The 22,192-nt window shown below is 42.7% G+C and overlaps 6 protein-coding genes across 7 annotated transcripts; all 6 read right to left on the bottom strand.

Moving 5' to 3' along the window:
- Nucleotides 1-307: 307 nt before the first annotated feature.
- Nucleotides 308-1,533, bottom strand: LOC123756671 (pro-resilin-like). The gene is made up of 3 exons (XM_045739902.2): nucleotides 1,459-1,533; nucleotides 1,000-1,205; nucleotides 308-749 (listed from the first exon to the last, which is right to left on the bottom strand). The coding sequence occupies exons 1-3, from the start codon at nucleotides 1,462-1,464 to the stop codon at nucleotides 515-517; spliced, it is 447 nt and encodes a 148-aa protein (XP_045595858.2). The 5' UTR covers nucleotides 1,465-1,533; the 3' UTR covers nucleotides 308-514.
- A 2,336-nt stretch (nucleotides 1,534-3,869) lies between these two features.
- On the bottom strand, nucleotides 3,870-5,022 carry LOC123756691 (pro-resilin-like). 2 transcript variants are annotated; one of them, XM_045739935.2, is made up of 3 exons: nucleotides 4,923-5,022; nucleotides 4,523-4,728; nucleotides 3,870-4,281 (listed from the first exon to the last, which is right to left on the bottom strand). In XM_045739935.2, the coding sequence occupies exons 1-3, from the start codon at nucleotides 4,926-4,928 to the stop codon at nucleotides 4,047-4,049; spliced, it is 447 nt and encodes a 148-aa protein (XP_045595891.2). In that variant the 5' UTR covers nucleotides 4,929-5,022; the 3' UTR covers nucleotides 3,870-4,046. The 2 variants fall into 2 exon arrangements, with proteins under 2 accessions (XP_045595891.2, XP_045595900.2); XM_045739944.2 differs by having other exon boundaries at nucleotides 4,982-5,010.
- Nucleotides 5,023-7,876: 2,854 nt separating this feature from the next.
- LOC123756710 (pro-resilin-like) lies at nucleotides 7,877-9,079 on the bottom strand. The gene is made up of 3 exons (XM_045739968.2): nucleotides 9,027-9,079; nucleotides 8,568-8,773; nucleotides 7,877-8,324 (listed from the first exon to the last, which is right to left on the bottom strand). Exons 1-3 carry the CDS (start codon nucleotides 9,030-9,032, stop codon nucleotides 8,090-8,092), a joined length of 447 nt encoding a protein of 148 aa, XP_045595924.2. The 5' UTR covers nucleotides 9,033-9,079; the 3' UTR covers nucleotides 7,877-8,089.
- Nucleotides 9,080-12,101: 3,022 nt separating this feature from the next.
- On the bottom strand, nucleotides 12,102-13,025 carry LOC123756702 (pro-resilin-like; the record flags this gene model as incomplete). Its single annotated transcript, XM_045739957.2, has 2 exons — nucleotides 12,102-12,509; nucleotides 12,757-13,025. Coding segments are annotated over 2 exons (501 nt in total), but the record flags the coding sequence as incomplete, so codon positions are not given.
- Nucleotides 13,026-16,478: 3,453 nt separating this feature from the next.
- Nucleotides 16,479-17,688, bottom strand: LOC123756680 (pro-resilin-like). Its single transcript, XM_045739921.2, has 3 exons — nucleotides 17,638-17,688; nucleotides 17,190-17,395; nucleotides 16,479-16,944 (listed from the first exon to the last, which is right to left on the bottom strand). The coding sequence occupies exons 1-3, from the start codon at nucleotides 17,641-17,643 to the stop codon at nucleotides 16,710-16,712; spliced, it is 447 nt and encodes a 148-aa protein (XP_045595877.2). The 5' UTR covers nucleotides 17,644-17,688; the 3' UTR covers nucleotides 16,479-16,709.
- Nucleotides 17,689-20,655: 2,967 nt separating this feature from the next.
- LOC123756715 (pro-resilin-like) lies at nucleotides 20,656-21,621 on the bottom strand (the record flags this gene model as incomplete). Its single annotated transcript, XM_045739984.2, has 2 exons — nucleotides 20,656-21,106; nucleotides 21,353-21,621. Coding segments are annotated over 2 exons (501 nt in total), but the record flags the coding sequence as incomplete, so codon positions are not given.
- Nucleotides 21,622-22,192: the final 571 nt, after the last annotated feature.

Genomic DNA, 22,192 nt, shown 5'->3' with positions numbered 1-22,192 from the left:
AAACCGAAGTTCTAATGAACTTACTGGATCCTGTTCGAATCCTCGTCACGGCCCTTGTGGATTTGTTCATTTGATGCATCACGTTATTGTGATTTCTGTGTGTCACGTTCTATGAAGTTTTGACAAATGATATACTACTCGTTGGAAAACTTTTACTAGCACAAATTAGAAATGCCAGTAGCTGACAAATTACATACATGAAATTTGTCAGATATATGTGACATGTACGACAGGTTCAGGAAAGTTATTGTAGACAATATATTTCGTCAACCATTTATTAAGATATGTATTAACTAGATTCATAATATTTTGTCAAAACCAGCATGACTTCTTCGGTAAATAATATACAACACAAACATTCATGACTAATTTGCAAGTCTCCTAAACGTAATATTATGCAGCTTTAAGTCAGTTGGGCTTAAACATAATGTATTTGACTCTGTTCCATAATATGTTCACTATAAATTAAAAAGCAAAAATAACAAATATATTAACAGTTAAACAGAAGAGCTGGCTAGGGGTAGTAGCCTCCAGCTGGTGCAGAAGTACCCTGGCCACCACCGCCGCTGCTGCCGCCGCCGCTGCCACCACTGTAGGAGTAGCCTCCACCTGATCCAGAAGACCCCTTGCCGCCGCCGCCGCCACCAAACTGGGCCTGACCTTCGTAGGTGACGACGGGGTGGTAGCCGGAGTCGTCGGCGGTGTACTCCACCAGCTGGCGGCGGGTATCCGGCAGCTGTACGTAGTAACTGTGGAAGGAATATTTGTAACAGATTTAGTGTTTGGTAGATGAATACGATGTCGTATTTATATACACTTATAAGCTGAATACGATGTCGGGAAGAAAATAAATTTATATACAATAGAGAGCATATTAAACCCTGCCACCAAACATTCTAAACGGGGATCGAGAAAAAGTTTTCTATTCTAAGGCTAAAGGAAATAGAGACTTGGAAGATATTTCAAATATGTGATGCTCTTTCGATGTTGTCATCTCACCTGCCCTGGACGTTGCCGTCGGTTGCTTGTTCCCCGTGGCCGTAGAAGTTGCCTGAGGCAGCGTCGTCAACGTCCCACTGGAAGTTGTAGTTGGCTGGGGCAGAGGAGAACTGGCCCCCGGACCCGCCAGTCCCTGGGACTCCATATCCCTGAGGGGACGCTCGCGCCGTCACCACCGCCGCCACACTGAGCACCAGAGCCACTGTCTGCAGAGTGAGAAACTTACTGAGAAGCTGTTGAAAGATGGTAATGATAACTAGGATGGATGTTTATAATATGTTCAAGAACATTTCTAGCCTAGCATCGAACTTCAGTTCTGTTGTGTCAAGGATGAACTCCCAGACTCAAATATAAAGTTTGTGTATTGTTGTAGGATTCAGAATATGCACTTGATGAATACTTTCATGCATATGTAAAGCTACGAAATAACATCTTCCAAGTGTGACAGCTGCCGGGTACCTTCATCGTTGTGTAAAGTCTGGAGGCGAGAGCTGGACTGCTGGCCAGACATCCTCGCTCTTCTTTATACCTCCTAAGTAACTGTCACGTCACGACATAGAAGTCATGACGTCACTGCTCCACGTAGTAAATGTCACAACTGCTTCAAGAAGCGGCGAGTCGCTGTCAGATCAAGACGTTTTGAGAGGGAAGGACTTTCTTAATATATTGAAAAGGTAGTAATTCGTGTCATAATTCAATAATACAGCAATAGTTCCAGGAAACACAATACATGATACAACTGTCTCATATCTCGTATCAGGAAAATAACAGCATTTGTAACACGATATATAATGTTCGGAATGTATTAGTTAATGGAGTAAAGACACCAAACAGCAACGATACCGTAAAAGGTCAACAAACAATTAAAGTACAAACACTAATTTGTATACCCGGGCATTCCAGTGGTGTGTATGTGTGTTCTCGCCAATTTATGCTTATCTGTTTGTGCCTGCAGGATCGAGCATTAACTTGTTGTCGTTTTAGATTTATCTGCTCGGGACTAAAATTACCATGTAGTATTTACAAATTTCCATGTATAGTGAGCCCGTAAAAAAAGAGCATTAACTCTTGGAGCCCGCCTTTCTAGCCGCCGGTTGTCACATGCAATGACTCCTGACCTATTTTCCCTATTATATCTCTTTTTCAAGTTTCGGATGGAGTTTGCTTCTACCGCCTTCTTATTTAGTTCATTCCATTTTCTCCTTATTCTTACGATAAAATAAAACTTTCTAACATCTCTATGACTCATCTGAGTTATGTCCATTTCTTTTGTACGATTGGAATTCATTGTGAACATATCCACTTTTTTCCTCTCAATCCCCAAAGTATTTTAAACGTCTCTATCGTGTCTTTCCTCTCTCTCCTCTTTTTTAATGTCCTCAGGTTTAGTTCCTTCAGTCTCTTCGTATGCAATCCTTTACAATTCTGGGACAAGTCTCGTTTTAAACTTCTGAGTTTTTGGACTTTCTTTATGTAGTTTCTCAGATGGCCTGGCAAACTCTAATGCGGGTCTCACGTAGGTGGAGTACAGCGATCTAAATTTAGATCGCGATCCCTATTTAGGTTCCTGAATGATGTTCTAATTTTTGCGCCATTTATATGAGGTTTGGTGTTATGTCCACTCCAAGAAGTTTCTCTCTAGTCGTTACAGGGAGGTAGTAACTTACATTCTGTTACTTTAATCTCTCCATAGTCTTTTTGACTTGCCGTCTTCTTTTGATAATTACTTACTTACCGAACCTTTCGTCTCTTGTCACCAGCACTCAACTAGATGTACCTGCAGGGTCAAGCTAGGGTCCAACACTACTCTTCCGAATGACCTTACATTATTGCAATGACTCATTTCTCACGCTGCTATAATATTTGCATATGGACCTTTGAAACGAATTAGGTTCAATGATCTCTATGTCTTACCTATTGCATTTATTGACCTGTGTGTGAGTGGGTGTATTTATTATTTGTGGCTGCAGAATCGAACTGTTACCTCCTGGATCCCGTCTTTCTAACCATCGGTTGTCTAATGGACTGCTTTTCCCGAGTTTTGATTCTTACTACATATATTTCTCTTTAACACACACATACATATACATGTGTGTGCATGTATATATACACACACATATTTCCAACATGAAACCCCCAATTAGCAGCTGTCTAACTCCCAGGTAACTATTTACTCTTATATGAACAGAATCATCATGTGATATAAACACTGCCCACTTATTTCTGCCTCGGCCGTGAATCGAACCCGGCCCCTTTGGACTACGACTATTTCCACAATTTCATGTTAGGAAACCCTACTGTGTTCACAAACCAATACATAATCGCGAGTATCACTGATTTATTTATAAATATCTTCCTTGCTAAGGAGGATATTCATAAAGGAGCTTACAGTCAGAGAAGTGCAGCGGCACAGCAGTCATTTTCTCCGCTACATAAGTAGTTCTGTGGTTATTGAGGGACGAAAATGTTTCATAACGTTATGGTCACTGTTCTCAGATACCCGTTTTAGTCATCGCCAGGAACAATAAATCAACTAATGTGGTCTTCAGTAGGTCAGATCCTTAACCCTCAAATACGCTAACCGTACACTAAACATAACCTTCTCAAAACTCTCACAGGTCTGAACCAACGGCTAGGAATAAAATAGTTTACCAAGTGCAGCAATTGCTGCAATATTCATGGTCTGTCAGCCTTTGACAGATGATATACTGCTCATAGGAACCCTTTCTACCAACTCAAATTACATATAGTGTCATATAGCTGACAAATTACATACTTCTGTGTGAAATGTTCAACAGGTTCATGAACGATAATGTATACAATACGATATTTGGTCAACCATTTATTAAGACATATATACTTGATCCATAGTTATGTGTCAAAACCAGCATGACTTTTTTTGGTATATAATATATACAACATAAACATTCGTGACTAATTTACAAGTCTCCTAAATGTAATATTAGGCAGGATGAGGTATATGCTCACTATAAATTGAAAAGCAAAAATAATGAACGTCTCAAAGTTTAAGCATAAAGAGCTCCTTGCTAGGGATAGTAGCCTCCAGCTGGTGCTGAAGACCCCTGGCCGCCACCGCCGCTGCTGCCGCCGCCGCTGCCACCACTGTAGGAGTAGCCTCCACTTGATCCAGAAGACCCCTTGCCGCCGCCGCCGCCACCAAACTGGGCCTGACCTTCGTAGGTGACGACGGGGTGGTAGCCGGAATCGTCAGCGGTGTACTCCACCAGCTGGCGGCGGGTATCTGGCAGCTGTACGTAGTAACTGCGGGAAGAATATAAGCCCCAGGTTTAGTGTTTAAATAACTCCATTTATATTGTGAGTACGATATTGGGAAGAAAATATATGTAAAATATTTTTCATATCAATGGCTGGCAGCCAGCATCCTAAAAAGGGATCGACAAATAGTTTTGTATTCCGAGGCTGAAGGGAACAGGGTTATGTGACTTGGAAGATGTTTCATAGCTGTGATGCTCTTACGATATTGGTTGTTGTGTCATCTTACCTGCCCTGGACGTTTCCGTCGGTTGCTTGTTCCCCGTGGCCGTAGAAGTTGCCTGAAACAGCGTCGTCAACGTCCCACTGGAAGTTGTAGTTAGCTGGGGCAGAGGAGTACTGGCCCCCGGACCCGCCAGTCCCTGGGACTCCATATCCCTGAGGGGCCACTCGAGCCGTCACCACCGCCGCCACACTGAGCACCAGAGTAACTGTCTGTAGAGTGAGATACTTACTGAGCAGCTGTTGATAGATGGCAATGGTAACTAGAATGGATGTTTATAATATGTTTAAGAACATTTCTAGCCAAGCGTCGAACTACAGTTCTGTTGTGTCATGGATGAACTCCCAGACTCAAATATAAACTTTGTGTATTGTTTTAGGATTCAGAATATGGACTTGATGAATACTTTCATGCATATGTGAAGCTACGAAATCACATATTCCAAGTATGACAGCTGCCAGGTACCTTCATCGTTGTGTGAAGTCTGGAGGTGAGAGCTGGACTGCTGGCCAGACATCCTCGCTCTTCTTTATACCTCCTAAGTAACTGTCACGTCACGACATAGAAGTCATGACGTCACTGCTCCACGTAGTAAATGTCACAACTGCTTCAAGAAGCGGCGAGTCACTGTCAGATCAAGACGTTTTGAGAGGGAAGGACTTTCTTAATATATTGAAAAGGTAGTAATTCGTGTCATAATTCAATAATACAGCAATAGTTCCAGGAAACACAATACATGATACAACTGCCTCATATCTCGTATCAGGAAAATAACAGCATTTGTAACACGATATATAATGTTCGGAATGTATTAGTTAATGGAGTAAAGACACCAAAACAGCAACGATACCGTAAAAGGTCAACAAACAATTAAAGTACAAACACTAATTTGTATACCCAGGCATTCCAGAGTTGTGTATGTGTGTACTCGCCAATTTATGCTTATCTGTTTGTGCCTGCAGGATCGAGCATTAACTTGTTGTCCTTTTAGATTTATCTGCTCGGGACTAAAATTACCATGTAGTATTTACAAATTTCCATGTATAGTGAGCCCGTAAAAAAAGAGCATTAACTCTTGGAGCCCGCTTTCTAGCCGCCCGTTGTCTAATGCAATGACTCCTGACCTATTTTCCCTATTATATCTCTTTTTTCAAGTTTCGGGTGGAGTTTGCTTCTACCGCCTTCTTATTTAGTTCATTCCATTTTCTCCTTACTCTTACGATAAAATAAAACTTTCTAACATCTCTATGACTCATCTGAGTTATGTCCATTTCTTTTGTACGATTGGAATTCATTGTGAACATATCCACTTTTTTCCTCTCAATCCCCAAAGTATTTTAAACATCTCTATCGTGTCCTCTCTCTCTCTCTCTCCTCCTTTTTAATATCCTTAGGTTTAGTTCCTTCAGTCTCTTCGTATGCCATCCTTTGCAATTCTGGGACAAGTCTCCTGTTAAACTTCTGAGTTTTTGGACTTTCTTTATGTAATTTTTTCAGATGGCCTGGCAAACTCTATTGCGGGTCTCACGTAGGTGGAGTACAGCGATCTAAATTTTGATCGCGATTCCTATTTAGGTTCCTGAATGATGTTCTAATTTTTGCTAGTGTAGAATACGCTGATAACGTTTGCCATTTTTATGAGGTTTGGTGTTATGTCCACTCCAAGAGGTTTCTCTTTAGTCGTTACAGGGAGGTAGTAACTTACATTCTGTCACTTTAATCTCTCCATAGTCTTTTCGACTTGCCGCCTTCTTTTGATAATTACTTACTTACCGTACCTTTCGTCTCTTGTCACCAGCACTCAACTAGATGTACCTGCAGGGTCAAGCTAGGGTCCAACGCTGCTCTTCCGAATGTCCTTACATTATTGCAATGACTCATTTCTCACGCTTCTATAACATTTGCTTGAGGTTATCTTGAGATAATTTCGGGGCTTTTAGTGTCCCCGCGGCCCGGTCCTCGACCAGGCCTCCACCCCCAGGAAGCAGCTCGTGACAGCTGACTAACACCCAGGTACCTATTTTACTGCTAGGTAACAGGGGCATAGGGTGAAAGAATCTCTGACCATTGTTTCTCGCCGGCGCCGAGGATCGAACCCAGGACCACAGGATCACAAGTCCAGCGTGCTGTCCGCTCGGCAGACCGGCTCCCGATAACGAATTAGGTTCAATGACCTCTGTCTTACCTATTGCATTTATTGACCTGTGTGTGGGTTGGGTGTATTTATTACTTGTGGCTGCAGAATTGAACTGTTACCTCCTGGATCCCGTCTTTCTAACCGTCGGTTGTATAATGGACTGGCTCCCGAGTTTTGATACTACATATATTTCTCTTTAACACATACACACACATATATTTGCAACATGAAGCCCCCCAATTAGCAGCCGTCTAACTCCCAGGTAACTATTTACTCTTACATAAATTGGGTCATCACCGGTCAGGGAGCCGGTCGGCCGAGCAGACAGCACGCTGGACTTGTGATCCTGTGGTCCTGGGTTCGATCCCAGGCGCCGGCGAGAAACAATGGGCAGAGTTTCTTTCACCCTATGCCCCTGTTACCTAGCAGTAAAATAGGTACCTGGGTGTTAGTCAGCTGTCACGGGCTGCTTCCTGGGGGTGGAGGCCTGGTCGAGGACCGGGCCGCGGGGACACTAAAGGCCCCGAAATCATCTCAAGATAATCTCAAGATAATCATGTGATATAAACTCTGCCCACTTATTTCTGCCTCGGCCGTGAATCGAATCCGGCCCCTTTGGACTACGACTATTTCCACAATTTTATGCTAAGAAACCCTACTGTGTTCACAAACCAATACATAATCACGAGTATCACTGATTTATATATTAATATCTTGCTAAAGGAGGATATTCATAGAGGAGCTTACAGTCAGAGAAGTGCAGCGGCACAGCAGTCATTTTCTCCGCTACATAAGTGGTTCTGTGGCTATTGAGGGACGAAAATGTTTCATAACGTGATGGTCACTGTTCTCAGACACCTGTTTTAGTCATCGCCAGGAACAATAGATCAACTAACGTGGTCTTCAGTAGCTCAGATCCTTAAACTCTCAAACACGCTAGCCGTACACTAAACAATCTACTCAAAACTCTCACAGGTTTGACCCAAAGGCTAGGAATAAAATAGTTTACCAAATGCAGCAATATCCATGGTCTGTCAGCCTTTGACAGATGATATACTGCTCATAGGAACTCTTTCTACCAACTCATATTACATATTGTGTCATAAAGCTGACAAATTACACACTTCTGTGTGACATGTTCAACAGGTTCATGAACGATAATGTATACAGTACGATATTTGGTCAACCATTTATTAAGACATACATACTTGATCCATAGTTATTTGTCAAAACCAGCATGACTTCTTTTGGTATATAATATATACAACACAAACATTCGTGTCTAACTGACAAGCATCCTAAATGTAATATTAGGCAGGTTGAGGTCAGTTTGGGCTTAAACATAATGTATTTCACCCTCTTCCATAATATGCTCACTATAAATTGAAAAGCAAAAATAATGAACGTCTTAAAGTTTAAGCATAAAGAGCTCCTTGCTAGGGGTAGTAGCCTCCAGCTGGTGCAGAAGTCCCCTGGCCGCCACCGCCGCTGCTGCCGCCGCCGCTGCCACCACTGTAGGAGTAGCCGCCACCTGATCCAGAAGACCCCTTGCCGCCGCCGCCGCCACCATACTGGGCCTGACCTTCGTAGGTGACGACGGGGTGGTAGCCGGAGTCGTCAGCGGTGTACTCCACCAGCTGGCGGCGGGTATCTGGCAGCTGTACGTAGTAACTGCGGGAAGAATATAAGCCCCATGTTTAGTGTTTAAAGGACTCCATTATATAATGAGAACGATATTGGAAAGAACATAATTTATATATAAAATATTGATCATATCAAAGGCTTACAGCCAGCATCCTAAACAGGGATCGACAAATAGTTTTATATTCCGAGGCTGAAGGGAACAGTTATGTGACTTGGAAGATGTTTCATAGCTGTGATGCTTTTACGATATTGGTTGTTGTGTCATCTCACCTGCCCTGGACGTTTCCGTCGGTTGCTTGTTCCCCGTGGCCGTAGAAGTTGCCTGAAGCAGCGTCGTCAACGTCCCACTGGAAGTTGTAGTTGGCTGGGGCAGAGGAGGTCTGGCCCCCGGACCCGCCAGTCCCTGGGACTCCATATCCCTGAGGGGCCGCTCGCGCCGTCACCACCGCCGCCACACTGAGCACCAGAGCCACTATCTGCAGAATGAGAAACTTACTGAGCAGCTGTCGATAGATGGCAATGGTAACTAAAATGGATGTTTATAATATGTTCAAGAACATAGAATAGCCAAGGGTCGAACTACAGTTCTGTTGTGTCATGGATGAACTCCCAGACTCAAATATAAACTTTGTGTATTGTTTTAGGATTCAGAATATGCACTTGATGAATACTTTCATGCTTATGTGAAGCTACGAATCAAATCTTTCTAGTGTGACAGCTGCCGGGTACCTTCATCGTTGTGTGAAGTCTGGAGGCGAGAGCTGGACTGCTGGCCAGACAACCTCGCTCGTCTTTATACCTCCTAAGAAACTGTCACGTCACGACATAGAAGTCATGACGTCACTGCTCCACGTAGTGAATGTTACAACTGCTTCAAGAAGCGGCGAGTCGCTGTCAGATCAAGACGTTTTGAGAGGGAAGGACTTTCTTAATATTTTGAAAAGGTAGTAATTCTTGTCATAATTCAATAATACAGCAATAGTTCCAGGAAACACAATACATGATACAACTGTCTCATATCTCGTATCAGAAAAACAGCAACATTTGTAACACTACATGTAATGTTCGGAATGTATTAGTTAATGGAGTAAAGACACCAAAACCGCAACGATACAGTTGAAGGTCAACAAACAATTAAAGTACAAACACTAATTTGTATACCCGGGCATTCCAGAGTTGTGTATGTGTGTTCTCGCCAATTTATGCTTATCTGTTTGTGCCTGCAGGATCGAGCATTAACTTGTTGTCCTTTTAGATTTAGCTGATTGGGACTAAATGTAGTATTTACAAATTTCCATGTATAGTGAGCCCGTAAAAAAAAGAGCATTAACTCTTGGAGCCCGCCTTTCTAGCCGCCGGTTGTCACATGCAATGACTCCTGGCCTATTTTCCCTATTATATCTGCTTTTCAAGTTTCGGATGGAGTTTGCTTCTACACCCTTCTCATTTAGTTCATTCAATTTTCCCATTACTCTTGTGATAAAATAAAACTTTCTAACATCTCTATGACTCATCTGAGTTATGTCCATTTCTTTTTGTCCTATTGGAATTCATTGTGAACATTTCCACTTTTTCCCTATCAGTCCACAAAGTATTTTAAACGTCTCTATCGTGTCTTCGCTCTCTCTCCTCCTTTTTAATGTCATCAGGTTTAGTTATTTCAGTTTCTTTTCATATGCCATCCTTTGCAGTTCTGGGACAAGCCTCGTCTTAAACTTCTAAGTTTTTTGGACTTTCCTTATATAGTTTTTTCTTAGATGGTCTAGCATACTCTGATGCGGGTCTCACGTAGGTGGTGTACAGCGATCTAAATTTAGATCGCAATCCCCAGTTAGGTTCCTGAATGATGTTCTGACTTGCTAGCGTAGAGTATGCTGATAACGTTATACTATTTATAAGAGGTTTGGTGTTATGTCCACTCCAAGAACTTTTTCTCTAGTCGTTACAGGGAGGAAGTTTACCCACATTCTTTCCGTTTAGTCGCTCCATAGTCTCCCCTGCTCGGCGCCTTCTTTTGATTATTACTTACCGTCCCTTTGGTCTCTTGGCATCAGTGCTCACCTAGATGTGCCTACAGGGTAGAGCTAGGGGTACAGTCCTGCCCTTAAGAACATTCGTACATTATTGCAACGACTCATTCGTCACGCTCCTATAATATTTGCAAATGGACCTTTGAATAGAATTATCTTCAATTCCCTCAATGTCTTACCTATTGCATTTATTGACCTGTGTGTGTGGGTGTATTTATTATTTATGGCTGCAGAATCGAGCTGTTAGCTCCCGAACCCCGTCATTCTAACCGTCGGTTGTCTAATGTACTGACTACCGACTTTTTATATTTGCTACATATATTTCACTCTAACACACACACACACACACACACACACTTCAGGGGTCTCGTATCCTGGTGGATAACGCGCTGGACTCGTAATTCTGTAGCGCGGGTTCGATTCCCGCAGGAGGCAGAAACAAATGGGCAAAGTTTCTTTCACCCTGAATGCCCCTGTTACCTAGCAGTAAATAGGTACCTGGGAGTTAGTCAGCTGTCACGGGCTGCTTCCTGGGGTGTGTGTGTGTGGTGTGGAAAAAAAAGTAGTTTGTAAACAGTTGATTGACAGTTGAGAGGCGGGCCGAAAGAGCAAAGCTCAACCCCCGCAAACATAACACGGTGAATACACACACACAGTTAGTGGGCCTATGGCTGAGTGGACAGAGCTTGGGACTCGTAATCCTAGGGTCCGGGTTCGATCCCTGGCGATGGCAGAAAACAAATGGGCAGAGTTTCTTTCACCTTGATATCCTTGTTACCTAGCAGTAAATAAGTACCTGGGAGTTAGACAGCTGTTACGGACTACTTCCTGTGTGTGTGTGTGTGTGTGTGTGTGTGTGTGTGTGTGTGTGTGTGTGTGTGTGTGTGTGTGTGTGTGTGTGTGTGTGTGTGTGTGTGTGTGTGAAAGAAGTTGATTGATTGACAATTGAGAGGCGGGCCAAAAGAGCAGAGCCCAGGTACCTATTTACTGCTACATAAACAGGAGCTTCATGTGAAATAAACTCTGCCCATTTGTTTTTGTCTCGGCCCTGAATCGATCCCGGCCTCTTTGGATTACGACTGTTTCCACAATTTCTTGCTAGGAAACCCTGTTGTGTTCACAGACCAATAAATAATTGCGAATTTCACTGATTTGTCGATAAATATCTTCCTTGCTAAAGGAGGATATTCATAAAGTAGCTTAGAGTCAGAGAAGTGCAGCGGCACAGGTGATATTTTCTATGAAACAAAAGGGGTTCTGTGGTCACTGAGGGACGGAAATTTTTCATAACGTGATGGTCACTGTTCTCCGACATCTGTTTCAATTACAGTTAGAAACAATAGAACAACTGACATGGTCTTCAGTAGCTCAGATCCTTAAACCCTCAAGCACGCTAACCGTACATTAAACATAATATACTCAAAACATTCACAGGTTTGAACCAACTGCTAGCACAATCGACTTGAGAATGGTCCAGGACGGACCGAAGCGTCGTCGTCCCTTCATCTTCTAGTGTGTGGTCTGGTCAACTGCTAGGAATTAAAATAGTTCACCAAGTGCAGCAATTGCTGCAATATCCATGGTCTGTCTGCCTATGACAGATGATATACTGCTTCTAGGAAAACTTTCTTCCAACACAAATTACATATAATTACATTAGCTGACAAATTACATACTTTTGTGTGACATGTTCAACAGGTTCATGAACGATAATGTAAACAGTACGATATTTGGCCAACTATTTATTAAGACATATATATATATACTTGATCCATAGATATTTGTCAAAACCAGCATGACTTTTTTGGTATATAATATATACAACGTAAACACTCGTGACTAATTTACAAGTCTCCTAAATGTAATATTAGGCAAGATGAGGTCAGTTAGGGCTTAACTGAAAAGCAAAAATAGTAAACGTCTTAAAGTTTAAGCATAAAGAGCTCATGGCTACGGGTAGTAGCCTCCAGCTGGTGCAGAAGTACCCTGGCCACCACCGCCGCTGCTGCCGCCGCCGCTGCCACCACTGTAGGAGTAGCCTCCACCTGATCCAGAAGACCCCTTGCCGCCGCCGCCACCAAACTGGGCCTGACCTTCGTAGGTGACGACGGGGTGGTAGCCGGAGTCGTCAGCGGTGTACTCCACCAGCTGGCGGCGGGTATCTGGCAGCTGTACGTAGTAACTGTGGGAGGAATATAAGCCCCAGGATTAGTGTTTGAAGGACTCCATTTATATGGTGAGTACGATATCGGGAAAAAAATTAATATATATATAAAATATTAATCATATCAAGAGCTAACAGCCAGCATTCTAAACAGGGATCGACAAGTAGTTTTCTATTCCGAGGTTGAAGGAAACAGAGTTATGTTTTTCGGAAGATGTTTCATATCTGTGATGTTCATACGATATTTGTTGTTGTGTCATCTTACCTGCCCTGGACGTTGCCGTCGGTTGCTTGTTCCCTGTGGCCGTAGAAGTTGCCTGAGGCAGCGTCGTCAACGTCCCACTGGAAGTTGTAGTTGGCTGGGGCAGAGGAGTACTGGCCCCCGGACCCGCCAGTCCCTGGGACTCCATATCCCTGAGGGGACGCTCGCGCCGTCACCGTCGCTGCCACACTGAGCACCAGAGCCACTGTCTGCAGAGTGAGAAACTTACTGAGAAGCTGTTGAAAGATGGTAGTGGTAACTAGGATGGATGTTTATAAAATGTTCAAGAACATTTCTTGCCTAGCGTCGAATTACAGAGTTCTGTTGTGTCAACGATGAACTTCCGGACTTAAATATAAACTTTGTGCATTGTTGTAGGATTCAGAATATGCACTTGATGAATACTTTCATGCCTATGTGAAGCTACGAATCACATCTCTCTAGTGTGACAGCTGTCAGGTACCTTCATCGTTGTGTGAAGTCTGGAGGCGAGAGCTAGACTGCTGGCCAGACACCCTCGCTCTTCTTTATATTTTCTAAGAAACTGTCACGTCACGACATAGAAGTCATGACGTCACTGCACCACGTAGTGAATGTTACAACTGCTTCAAGAAGCTGAGAGTCGCTGTCAGAACAAGACGTTTTGAGAAGAAAAGGACTTTTTTAATGTATTGAAAAGGTAGTAATTCTTGTCATAATTCAGTAATACATCAATATTTCCAGGAAACACAATACATGATAAAACTGCCTCATATCTCGCATCAGGAAAATATTCACATGTTTAACACTACATATAATATTCGGAATGTATTAGTTAATGGAGTAAATACACAAAAACAGCAACGATTCAGTAAAAGATCAACAAACAATTAAAGTACAAACACTAGGTTGTTTACCCGGGCATAACAGAGTTGTGTATGTGTGTACTCGCCTTTTTATGCTCATCTATTTGTGCCTGCAGGATCGAGCATTAACTACTTGTTGTTTTAGATTTAGCTTCACGGGACTAAAATTTCCATGTAGAATTTCCAAATTTCCATGTAAACTGAGCCCGTAAAACAAGAGCATTCTTTTTATTTTTTAGTCCGCCTTCCTCTTGACTTTGGGGCTTTCTTTCTCTTGGCTTGGATCCCGCCTTTCTAGCCGCTCGTTGTCTAATGCAATGACTCCTAACATGTTTCACCTATTATATTTGCCTCTCACTTTTCGGGTGGAGTTTGCTTCTACAGCCTTCTCATTTAGTTCATTCTATTTTCCCAATATTCTTAAAATAAAATAAAACTTTCTAACATCTCTATGACTCATCTGAGTTATATCCATTTATTTTGTACTTTTGGAATTCATTGTGAACATTTCCTCTTTTTTTCCTATCAATCCCCAAAGATTTTTGTATCTTCGTGTCTTCCCTCTCTGTCCTCCTTTTTAATGTCATCAGGTTTAGTTCCTTCAGTCTCTCCATATGCCATCCTTTGCAATTCTGGGAGAAGCATCGTCTTAAACTTCTGAGTTTTTTGGACTTTCCTTATGTTGTTATTTTTCTCAGATTGACTATCATACTCTAATGCAGGTCTCACGTAGGTGGTGTACAGCGATCTAAATTTAGATCGCAATCTCTATTTAGGTTCCTGAATGATGTGCTGACTTTTGCGAGTGAAAAGTATGCTGATAACACCGAACTTCATATAATTGATATAACGTATAATCCACTCCAAGAACTTTTTCTCTAGTCGTTACAGGGAGGAAGTTTATCTACATTCTTTGCCTTTAGTCGCTCCATAGTCTCCCCGGCTCGGCGCCTTCTTTTGATTATATTACTTACCGTCCCTTTGGTCTCTTGTCACCAGCACTCACCTAGATGTGGATGCAGGGTCGAGCTAGGGTCCAGCCCTGCCCTTCCAAACGTTCGTACATTGTTATAATGACTGATTTCTCACCCTTCTATAATATTTGAATATGGACCTTTTAATCGAATTAGGTTGAATGACCTCTACGTCTTACCTATTGCATTTATTGACCTGTGTGTGGGTTGGTGTATTTATTATTTGTGGCTGCAAGATCGAGCTGTTAGTTCCTGGATCCCGTCTTTCTAACCGTTGGTTGTCTAATGCACTGACTCCGTTTTTCTCATATTTACTACATATATTTCTTAACACATACACACACACATTCACATACACACACACACAGTAGGGGGCCGGTGACTGAGTGGACACGCACGCTGGACACGTAATTCTGTGGTCGGAGTTCGATTCCCGTCCCCGGCGAGAAACAATGGGTAGAGTTTCTTTCACTCTGATTCGCCTGTTACCTAGCAGTAAATAGGTACTTGGGAGTTAGACAGCTGTTACGGGCTGTTTTCTGAGTGTGTGTATGTGTGTAGGGAAAAATTAGTAGTTAGTAACAGTTGATTGACAGTTGAGAGGCGGGCCGAAAGAGCAGACCTCAACCCCTGCAAGCACAACTAGGTGAATACACACACACTAGGCAGTGATGTGGTGGAGGCTGACTCCATAAACAGTTTCAAATGTAGATATGATAGAGCCCAGTAGGCTCAGGAATCTGTACATCAGTTGATTGACAGTTGAGAGGCGGGAACAAAGAGCCAGAGCTCAACCCCCGCAAGCACAATTAGGTGAGCACACACACACACACACACACATTTTTCCAGCATGAAGCCCCCCATTAGCAGCTGTCTAACTCCCAGGTACCTATTTATTGCTACATAAACTTGGGCGTCATGTGAAATATACTCCCATTTATTTCTGCTTCGGCCGTGAATTGAACCCTGGCTATTTGGACTACAACTATTTCCACAATTTCATGCTAGGAAACCCTGTTGTGTTCACTAAGCAATAAATAATCGCGAATATCACTGATTTATCGATAAATATCTTCCTTGCTAAAGGAGGATATTCATAAAGGAGCTTAGAGTCAGAGAAGTGCAGCGGCACAGATGATATTTACTATGAAACAAAAGTGGTTCTGTGGTTACTGAAGGATGGAAATTTTTCATAACATGATGGTCACTGTTCTCAAACATCTGTTTCAGTCACAGTCAGCAACAATATATCAACTGACAAGCTCTTCAGTAGCTGAGATAATTAAACCCTCAAGGACGCTAGCCGTACATTAAACATAATATACTCAAAACTTTCACAGGTTTGAACCAACTGTTAGGAATAAAAATAGTTCACCAAATGCAGCAATTGCTGCAATATCCATGGTCTGTCAGCCTTTGAGAGATGATATACTGCTTCTAGGAAAGCTTTCTACCAACACAAATTACATATAATTACATTAGCTGACGAATTACATACTTCTGTGTGACAAATCCACAAGGGCCGTGACGAGGATTCGAACCTGCGCCCGGGAGCATCCCAGACACTGCCTTAATCGACTGAGCTATGACAGGGTTAAAAAGGGTTGAAACCGAAGTTCTACTGAACTTACTGGATCCCATAGCCTCTCCGAGGCACAAACCAGGCTTTTACACAACCCCCCCTTCCCTGCACCCTAGCTATGTTAATAGGCCGTTCTCCCTCTTCGCCCTTACATCATCACACACAGAGATCACACTAACGTGATGCATCAAATGAACAAATATTTGTTCATTTGATGCATCACGTTAGTGTGATCTCTGTGTGTTCTGTGTGACATGTTCAACAGGTTCATGAACGATAATGTATACAATACGATATTTGGTCAACCATTTATTAAGACATATATACTTGATCCATAGTTATTTGTCAAAACCAGCATGACTTCTTTTGGTATATAATATATACAACACAAACATTCGTGTCTAACTCACAAGCCTCCTAAATGTAATATTAGGCAGGTTGAGGTCAGTTTGGGCTTAAACATAATGTATTTCACACAGTTCCATAATATGCTCACTATAAATTGAAAAGCAAAAATAATGAACGTCTCAAAGTTTAAGCATAAAGAGCTTCTTGCTAGGGGTAGTAGCCTCCAGCTGGTGCAGAAGTCCCCTGGCCGCCACCAGCGCCGCTGCTGCCGCCGCCGCTGCCACCACTGTAGTAGCCTCCACCTGATCCAGAAGACCCCTTGCCGCCGCCGCCGCCACCAAACTGGGCCTGACCTTCGTAGGTGACGACGGGGTGGTAGCCGGAGTCGTCAGCGGTGTACTCCACCAGCTGGCGGCGCGTATCCGGCAGCTGTACGTAGTAACTGCGGGAGGAATATAAGCTCCAGGTTTAGTGTTTGAAGGACTCCATTTATATAGTGAGTACGATATCAGGAAGAAAATTAATTTATATAAAATATTAATCATATCAAAGGCTGACAGCCAGCATTCTAAACAGGGATCGACAAGTAGTTTTCTATTCCGAGGCTGAAGGGAACAGAGTTATGTTTTTTTAAAGATGTTTCATAGCTGCGATGTTCATACGATATTTGTTGTTGTGTCATCTCACCTGCCCTGGACGTTGCCGTCGGTTGCTTGTTCCCCGTGGCCGTAGAAGTTGCCTGAGGCAGCGTCGTCAACGTCCCACTGGAAGTTGTAGTTGGCTGGGGCAGAGGAGTACTGGCCCCCGGACCCGCCAGTCCCTGGGACTCCATATCCCTGAGGGGCCGCTCGAGCCGTCACCACCGCCGCCACACTGAGCACCAGAGCCACTGTCTGCAGAGTGAGAAGCTGTTGAAAGATGGCAATGGTAACTAGGATGGATGTTTATACTATGTTCAAGAACATTTCTATCCTAGCGTCGAATTACAGAGTTCTGTTGTATCAACGATGAACTTCCGGACTTAAATATAAACTTTGTGCATTGTTGTAGGATTCAGAATATGCACTTGATGAATACTTTCATGCCTATGTGAAGCTACGAATCACATCTCTCTAGTGTGACAGCTGTCAGGTACCTTCATCGTTGTGTAAAGTCTGGAGGCGAGAGCTAGACTGCTGGCCAGACACCCTCGCTCGTCTTTATATTTTCTAAGAAACTGTCACGTCACGACATAGAAGTCATGACGTCACTGCACCACGTAGTGAATGTCACAACTGCTTCAAGAAGCAGCGAGTCGCTGTCAGAACAAGACGTTTTGAGAAGAAAAGGACTTTCTTAATGTATTTAAAAGGTAGTAATTCTTGTCATAATTCCATTATACATCAATAGTTCTAGGAAACACAATACATGATAAAACTGCTTCATATCTCGTACGAGGAAAATATCTACATGTTTAACACTACATATAATATTTGGAATGTAATAGTTAATGGAGTAAATACACAAAAACAGCAACTATTCAGTAAAAGATCAACAAACAATTAAAGTACAAACACTAGGTTGTTTACCCGGGCATCCAAGAGTTGTGTATGTGAGTACTCGCCTTTTTATGCTCATCTATTTGTGCCTGCAGGATCGAGCATTGACTACTTGTTGTTTTAGATTTAGCTTCACGGGACTAAAATTTCCATGTAGAATTTCCAAATTTCCATGTAAATTGAGCCCATAAAACAAGAGCATTCTTTTTATTTTTTAGTCCGCCTTCCTCTTGACTTTGGGGCTTTCTTTCTCTTGGCTTGGATCCCGCCTTTCTAGCCGCTCGTTGTCTAATACAATGACTCCTAACATGTTTCACCTATTATATTTGCTTCTCACGTTTCGGGTGGAGTTCGCTTCTACAGTCTTCTCATTTAGTTCATTCCAATTTCTCATTATTCTTGAGATAAGATAAAACTTTCTAACATCTCTATAACTCATCTGAGTTATATCCACTTCGTTTGTACTTTTTGAATTCATTGTGAACATTTCCTCTTTTTTTCCTATCAATCCCCAAAGTTTTTTAAACGTCTCTATCGTGTCTTCCCTCTCTCTCCTCCCTTTTAATGTCATCAGGTTTAGTTCCTTCAGTCTCTCCACGTGCCATCCTTTGCAATTCTGGGAGAAGCATCGTCTTAAACGTCAGAGTTTTTTTGGACTTTCCTGTTAGCTGTTAGCTAGCTGTTAGCTCCTGGATCCCGTCTTTCTAACCTTTGGTTGTCTAATGCACTGACTCCTAGTGTAGTTATTTCTCAGATGGACTGGCATACCCTAATGCATGTCTCACGTAGGTGGTGTGCAGCATCTAAATTTAGATCGCAATCCCTATTTAGGTTCCTGAATGATGTGCTGACTTTTGCTAGTGAAGAGTATGCTGATATCACCGAACTTCATATAATTGGCATAACGTTATCTCCACTGCAAGAACTTTTTCTCTAGTCGTTACAGGGAGGAAGTTTACCTTCATTCTTTCCCTTTAGTCGCTCCATAGTCTCCCCGGCTTGGCGCCTTCTTTTGATTATTACTTACCGTCCCTTTGGTCTCTTGTCACCAGCACTCACCTAGATGTGGCTGCAGGGTCGAGCTAGGGTCCAGACCTGCCCTTCCGAACGTTCGTACATTGTTTTAATGACTCATTTCTCACCCTTCTATGATATTTGAATATGGACCTTTGAATCGAATTAGCTTCAATGACCTCTACGTCTTACCTATTGTATTTATTGACCTGTGTGTGGGTGGGTGTATTTATTATTTGTGGCTGCAAGATCGAGCTGTTAGTTTCTGAATCCCGTCTTTCTTACAGTTGGTTGTCTAATGCACTGACTCCGTTTTTCTCATATTTCTACATATATTTCTCTCTAACACATACACACACATTCACATAAACTCACACAGTAGGGGGCCGGTGACTGAGTGTACAGCACGCTAGTCACGTAATTCTGTGGTCCGTGGTTCGATTCCCGTCCCCGGCGAGAAACAATGGGGTAGAGTTTCTTTCACCCTGATTCTCCTGTTACCTAGTAGTAAATAGGTACTTGGGAGTTAGCTGTTACGGGCTGTTTTCTGAGAGTGTGTGTGTGGGGAAAAATTAGTAGTTAGTAACAGTTGATTGACAGTTGAGAGGCGGGCCGAAAGAGCATAGCTCAACCCCCGCAAGCACAACTAGGTGAATACACACACACACATTAGGCAGTGATGTGGTGGAGGCTGACTCCATACACAGTTTCAAATGAAGATATGATAGAGCCCAGTAGGCTCAGGAATCTGTACATCAGTTGATTGACGGTTGAGAGGCGGGAACAAAGAGCCAGATGTGTGATCACTCACCTAATTGTGCCTGCAGGCACAATTAGGTGAGTACACACACATTTTTCTAGCATGAAAACCCCATTAGCAGCTGTCTAACTCCCAAGTACCTATTTCCTGCTACATAAACTTGGGCATCATGTGAAATATACTCCCCCCCCCCCATTTATTTCTGCCTCCGCCGTGAATTGAACCCTGGCTATTTGGACTACAACTATTTCCACAATTTCATGCTAGGAAACCCTGTTGTGTTCACTAAGCAATAAATAATCGCGAATATCACTGATTTATCGATAAATATCTTCCTTGCTAAAGGAAGATATTCATAAAGGAGCTTAGAGTCAGAGAAGTGCAGCGGCACAGATGATATTTACTATGAAACAAAAGTGGTTCTGTGGTTACTGAAGGATGGAAATTTTTCATAACGAGATGGTCACTGTTCTCAGACATCTGTTTCAGTCACAGTCAGCAACAATATATCAACTGACAAGCTCTTCAGTAGCTGAGATAATTAAACCCTCAAGGACGCTAGCCGTACATTAAACATAATATACTCAAAACTTTCACAGGTTTGAACCAACTGTTAGGAATAAAAATAGTTCACCAAGTGCAGCAATTGCTGCAATATCCATGGTCTGTCAGCCTTTGACAGATGATATACTGCTTCTAGGAAAACTTTCTACCAACACAAATTACGTATAATTACATTAGCTGACAAATTACATACTTTTGTGTGACAGGTTCATGAACGATAATGTATACAATACGATATTTGGTCAACCATTTATTAAGACATATATACTTGATCCATAGTTATTTGTCAAAACCAGCATGACTTCTTTTGGTATATAATATATACAACACAAACATTCGTGTCTAACTCACAAGCATCCTAAATGTAATATTAGGCAGGTTGAGGTCAGTTTGGGCTTGAACATAATGTGTTTCACCCTCTTCCATAATATGCTCACTATAAATTGAAAAGCAAAAATAATGAACGTCTCAAAGTTTAAGCATAAAGAGCTCCTTGCTAGGGATAGTAGCCTCCAGCTGGTGCTGAAGACCCCTGGCCGCCACCACCGCCGCTGCTGCCGCCGCCGCTGCCACCACTGTAGGAGTAGCCTCCGCCTGATCCAGAAGACCCTTGGCCGCCGCCACCATACTGGGCCTGACCTTCGTAGGTGACGACGGGGTGGTAGCCGGAGTCGTCAGCGGTGTACTCCACCAGCTGGCGGCGGGTATCCGGCAGCTGTACGTAGTAACTGTGGGATGAACATAAGCCCCATGTTTAGTGTTTGAAGGAGTCCATTTATACGGTGAGTACGATATCGGGAAGAAAATTAATTTATATAAAATATTGATCATATCAAAGGCTAACAGCCAGCATCCTAAAACATGGATCGACAAGTAGTTTTCTATTCTGATGCTGAAAGAAACAGAGTTTTGTGACTTGGAAGATATTTTATATCTTTGATGTTCTTACGATGTTGATTGTTTTGTCATCTCACCTGCCCTGGACGTTGCCGTCGGTTGCTTGTTCCCCGTGGCCGTAGAAGTTGCCTGAAGCAGCGTCGTCAACGTCCCACTGGAAGTTGTAGTTGGCTGGGGCAGAGGAGTACTGGCCCCCGGACCCGCCAGTCCCTGGGACTCCATATCCCTGAGGGGCCGCTCGCGCCGTCACCACCGCCGCCACACTGAGCACCAGAGCCACTGTCTGCAGAGTGAGACAATGTTTAGGTATTGAAAGATGGCAACTATAACTAGGAAGGATGTTTATATTATGTTAAAAAATAATCCTCACCTAGAATGTCGACCTACATCTTTTGCCTATCAAGGATGAACTCCCATATTTATACTTGAATTTCGTGCATTGTTTTAGTATTTAGAATGTGCACTTCATGAATAATTTTATTGCTGTTGTCAGTAGCAAATCACATCTTTCTAGTGTGACAGCTGCCAAGTACCTTCATAGTTGTGTGAAGTCTGGAGGCGAGAGCTGGACTGCTGACCAGACACCTTCGCTCGTCTTTATACTTCCTAAGAAACTGTCACGTCACGACAGAGAAGTCATGACGTCACTGCATCACGTAACGAATGTCTCAATTGCTTCAAGAAGCGGCAAGTCTCGGCAGCAGAACAAGACGTCTTGTTCTGTGAGAAGAAGATAAAGGAAGACTATCCTTAATTTAATCAAAAGATAGTAATTCATGTCAATACAAGAATCCCGTCATGATAGAAGAGTACAACAAGAGTTCCAGGAAACAATACGTGTTATTCCTGACTCGTATCTCGTACCAGGAAAGTAGCAACATTTATAAGATTGTGACAATGGATCAGAAATTTTACGG

This window comes from Procambarus clarkii, chromosome 22, assembly GCF_040958095.1.
Source record: "Procambarus clarkii isolate CNS0578487 chromosome 22, FALCON_Pclarkii_2.0, whole genome shotgun sequence".
In the NCBI taxonomy this organism is placed as follows: domain Eukaryota; kingdom Metazoa; phylum Arthropoda; class Malacostraca; order Decapoda; family Cambaridae; genus Procambarus; species Procambarus clarkii.
The sequence above is the reverse complement of the archived record's forward strand: the minus strand, read 5'-3'. Positions and strand labels throughout refer to the sequence as shown.

Coding starts and splice junctions, on each gene's coding strand:
- LOC123756680 (XM_045739921.2), bottom strand. Junction 16,945..17,189: donor GACGGCAACGTCCAGGGCAG/GTGAGATGACAC, acceptor TTCCTCCCGCAG/TTACTACGTACAGCTGCCGG.
- LOC123756671 (XM_045739902.2), bottom strand. Junction 750..999: donor GACGGCAACGTCCAGGGCAG/GTGAGATGACAA, acceptor TTCCTTCCACAG/TTACTACGTACAGCTGCCGG.
- LOC123756691 (XM_045739935.2), bottom strand. Junction 4,282..4,522: donor GACGGAAACGTCCAGGGCAG/GTAAGATGACAC, acceptor TTCTTCCCGCAG/TTACTACGTACAGCTGCCAG.
- LOC123756710 (XM_045739968.2), bottom strand. Junction 8,325..8,567: donor GACGGAAACGTCCAGGGCAG/GTGAGATGACAC, acceptor TTCTTCCCGCAG/TTACTACGTACAGCTGCCAG.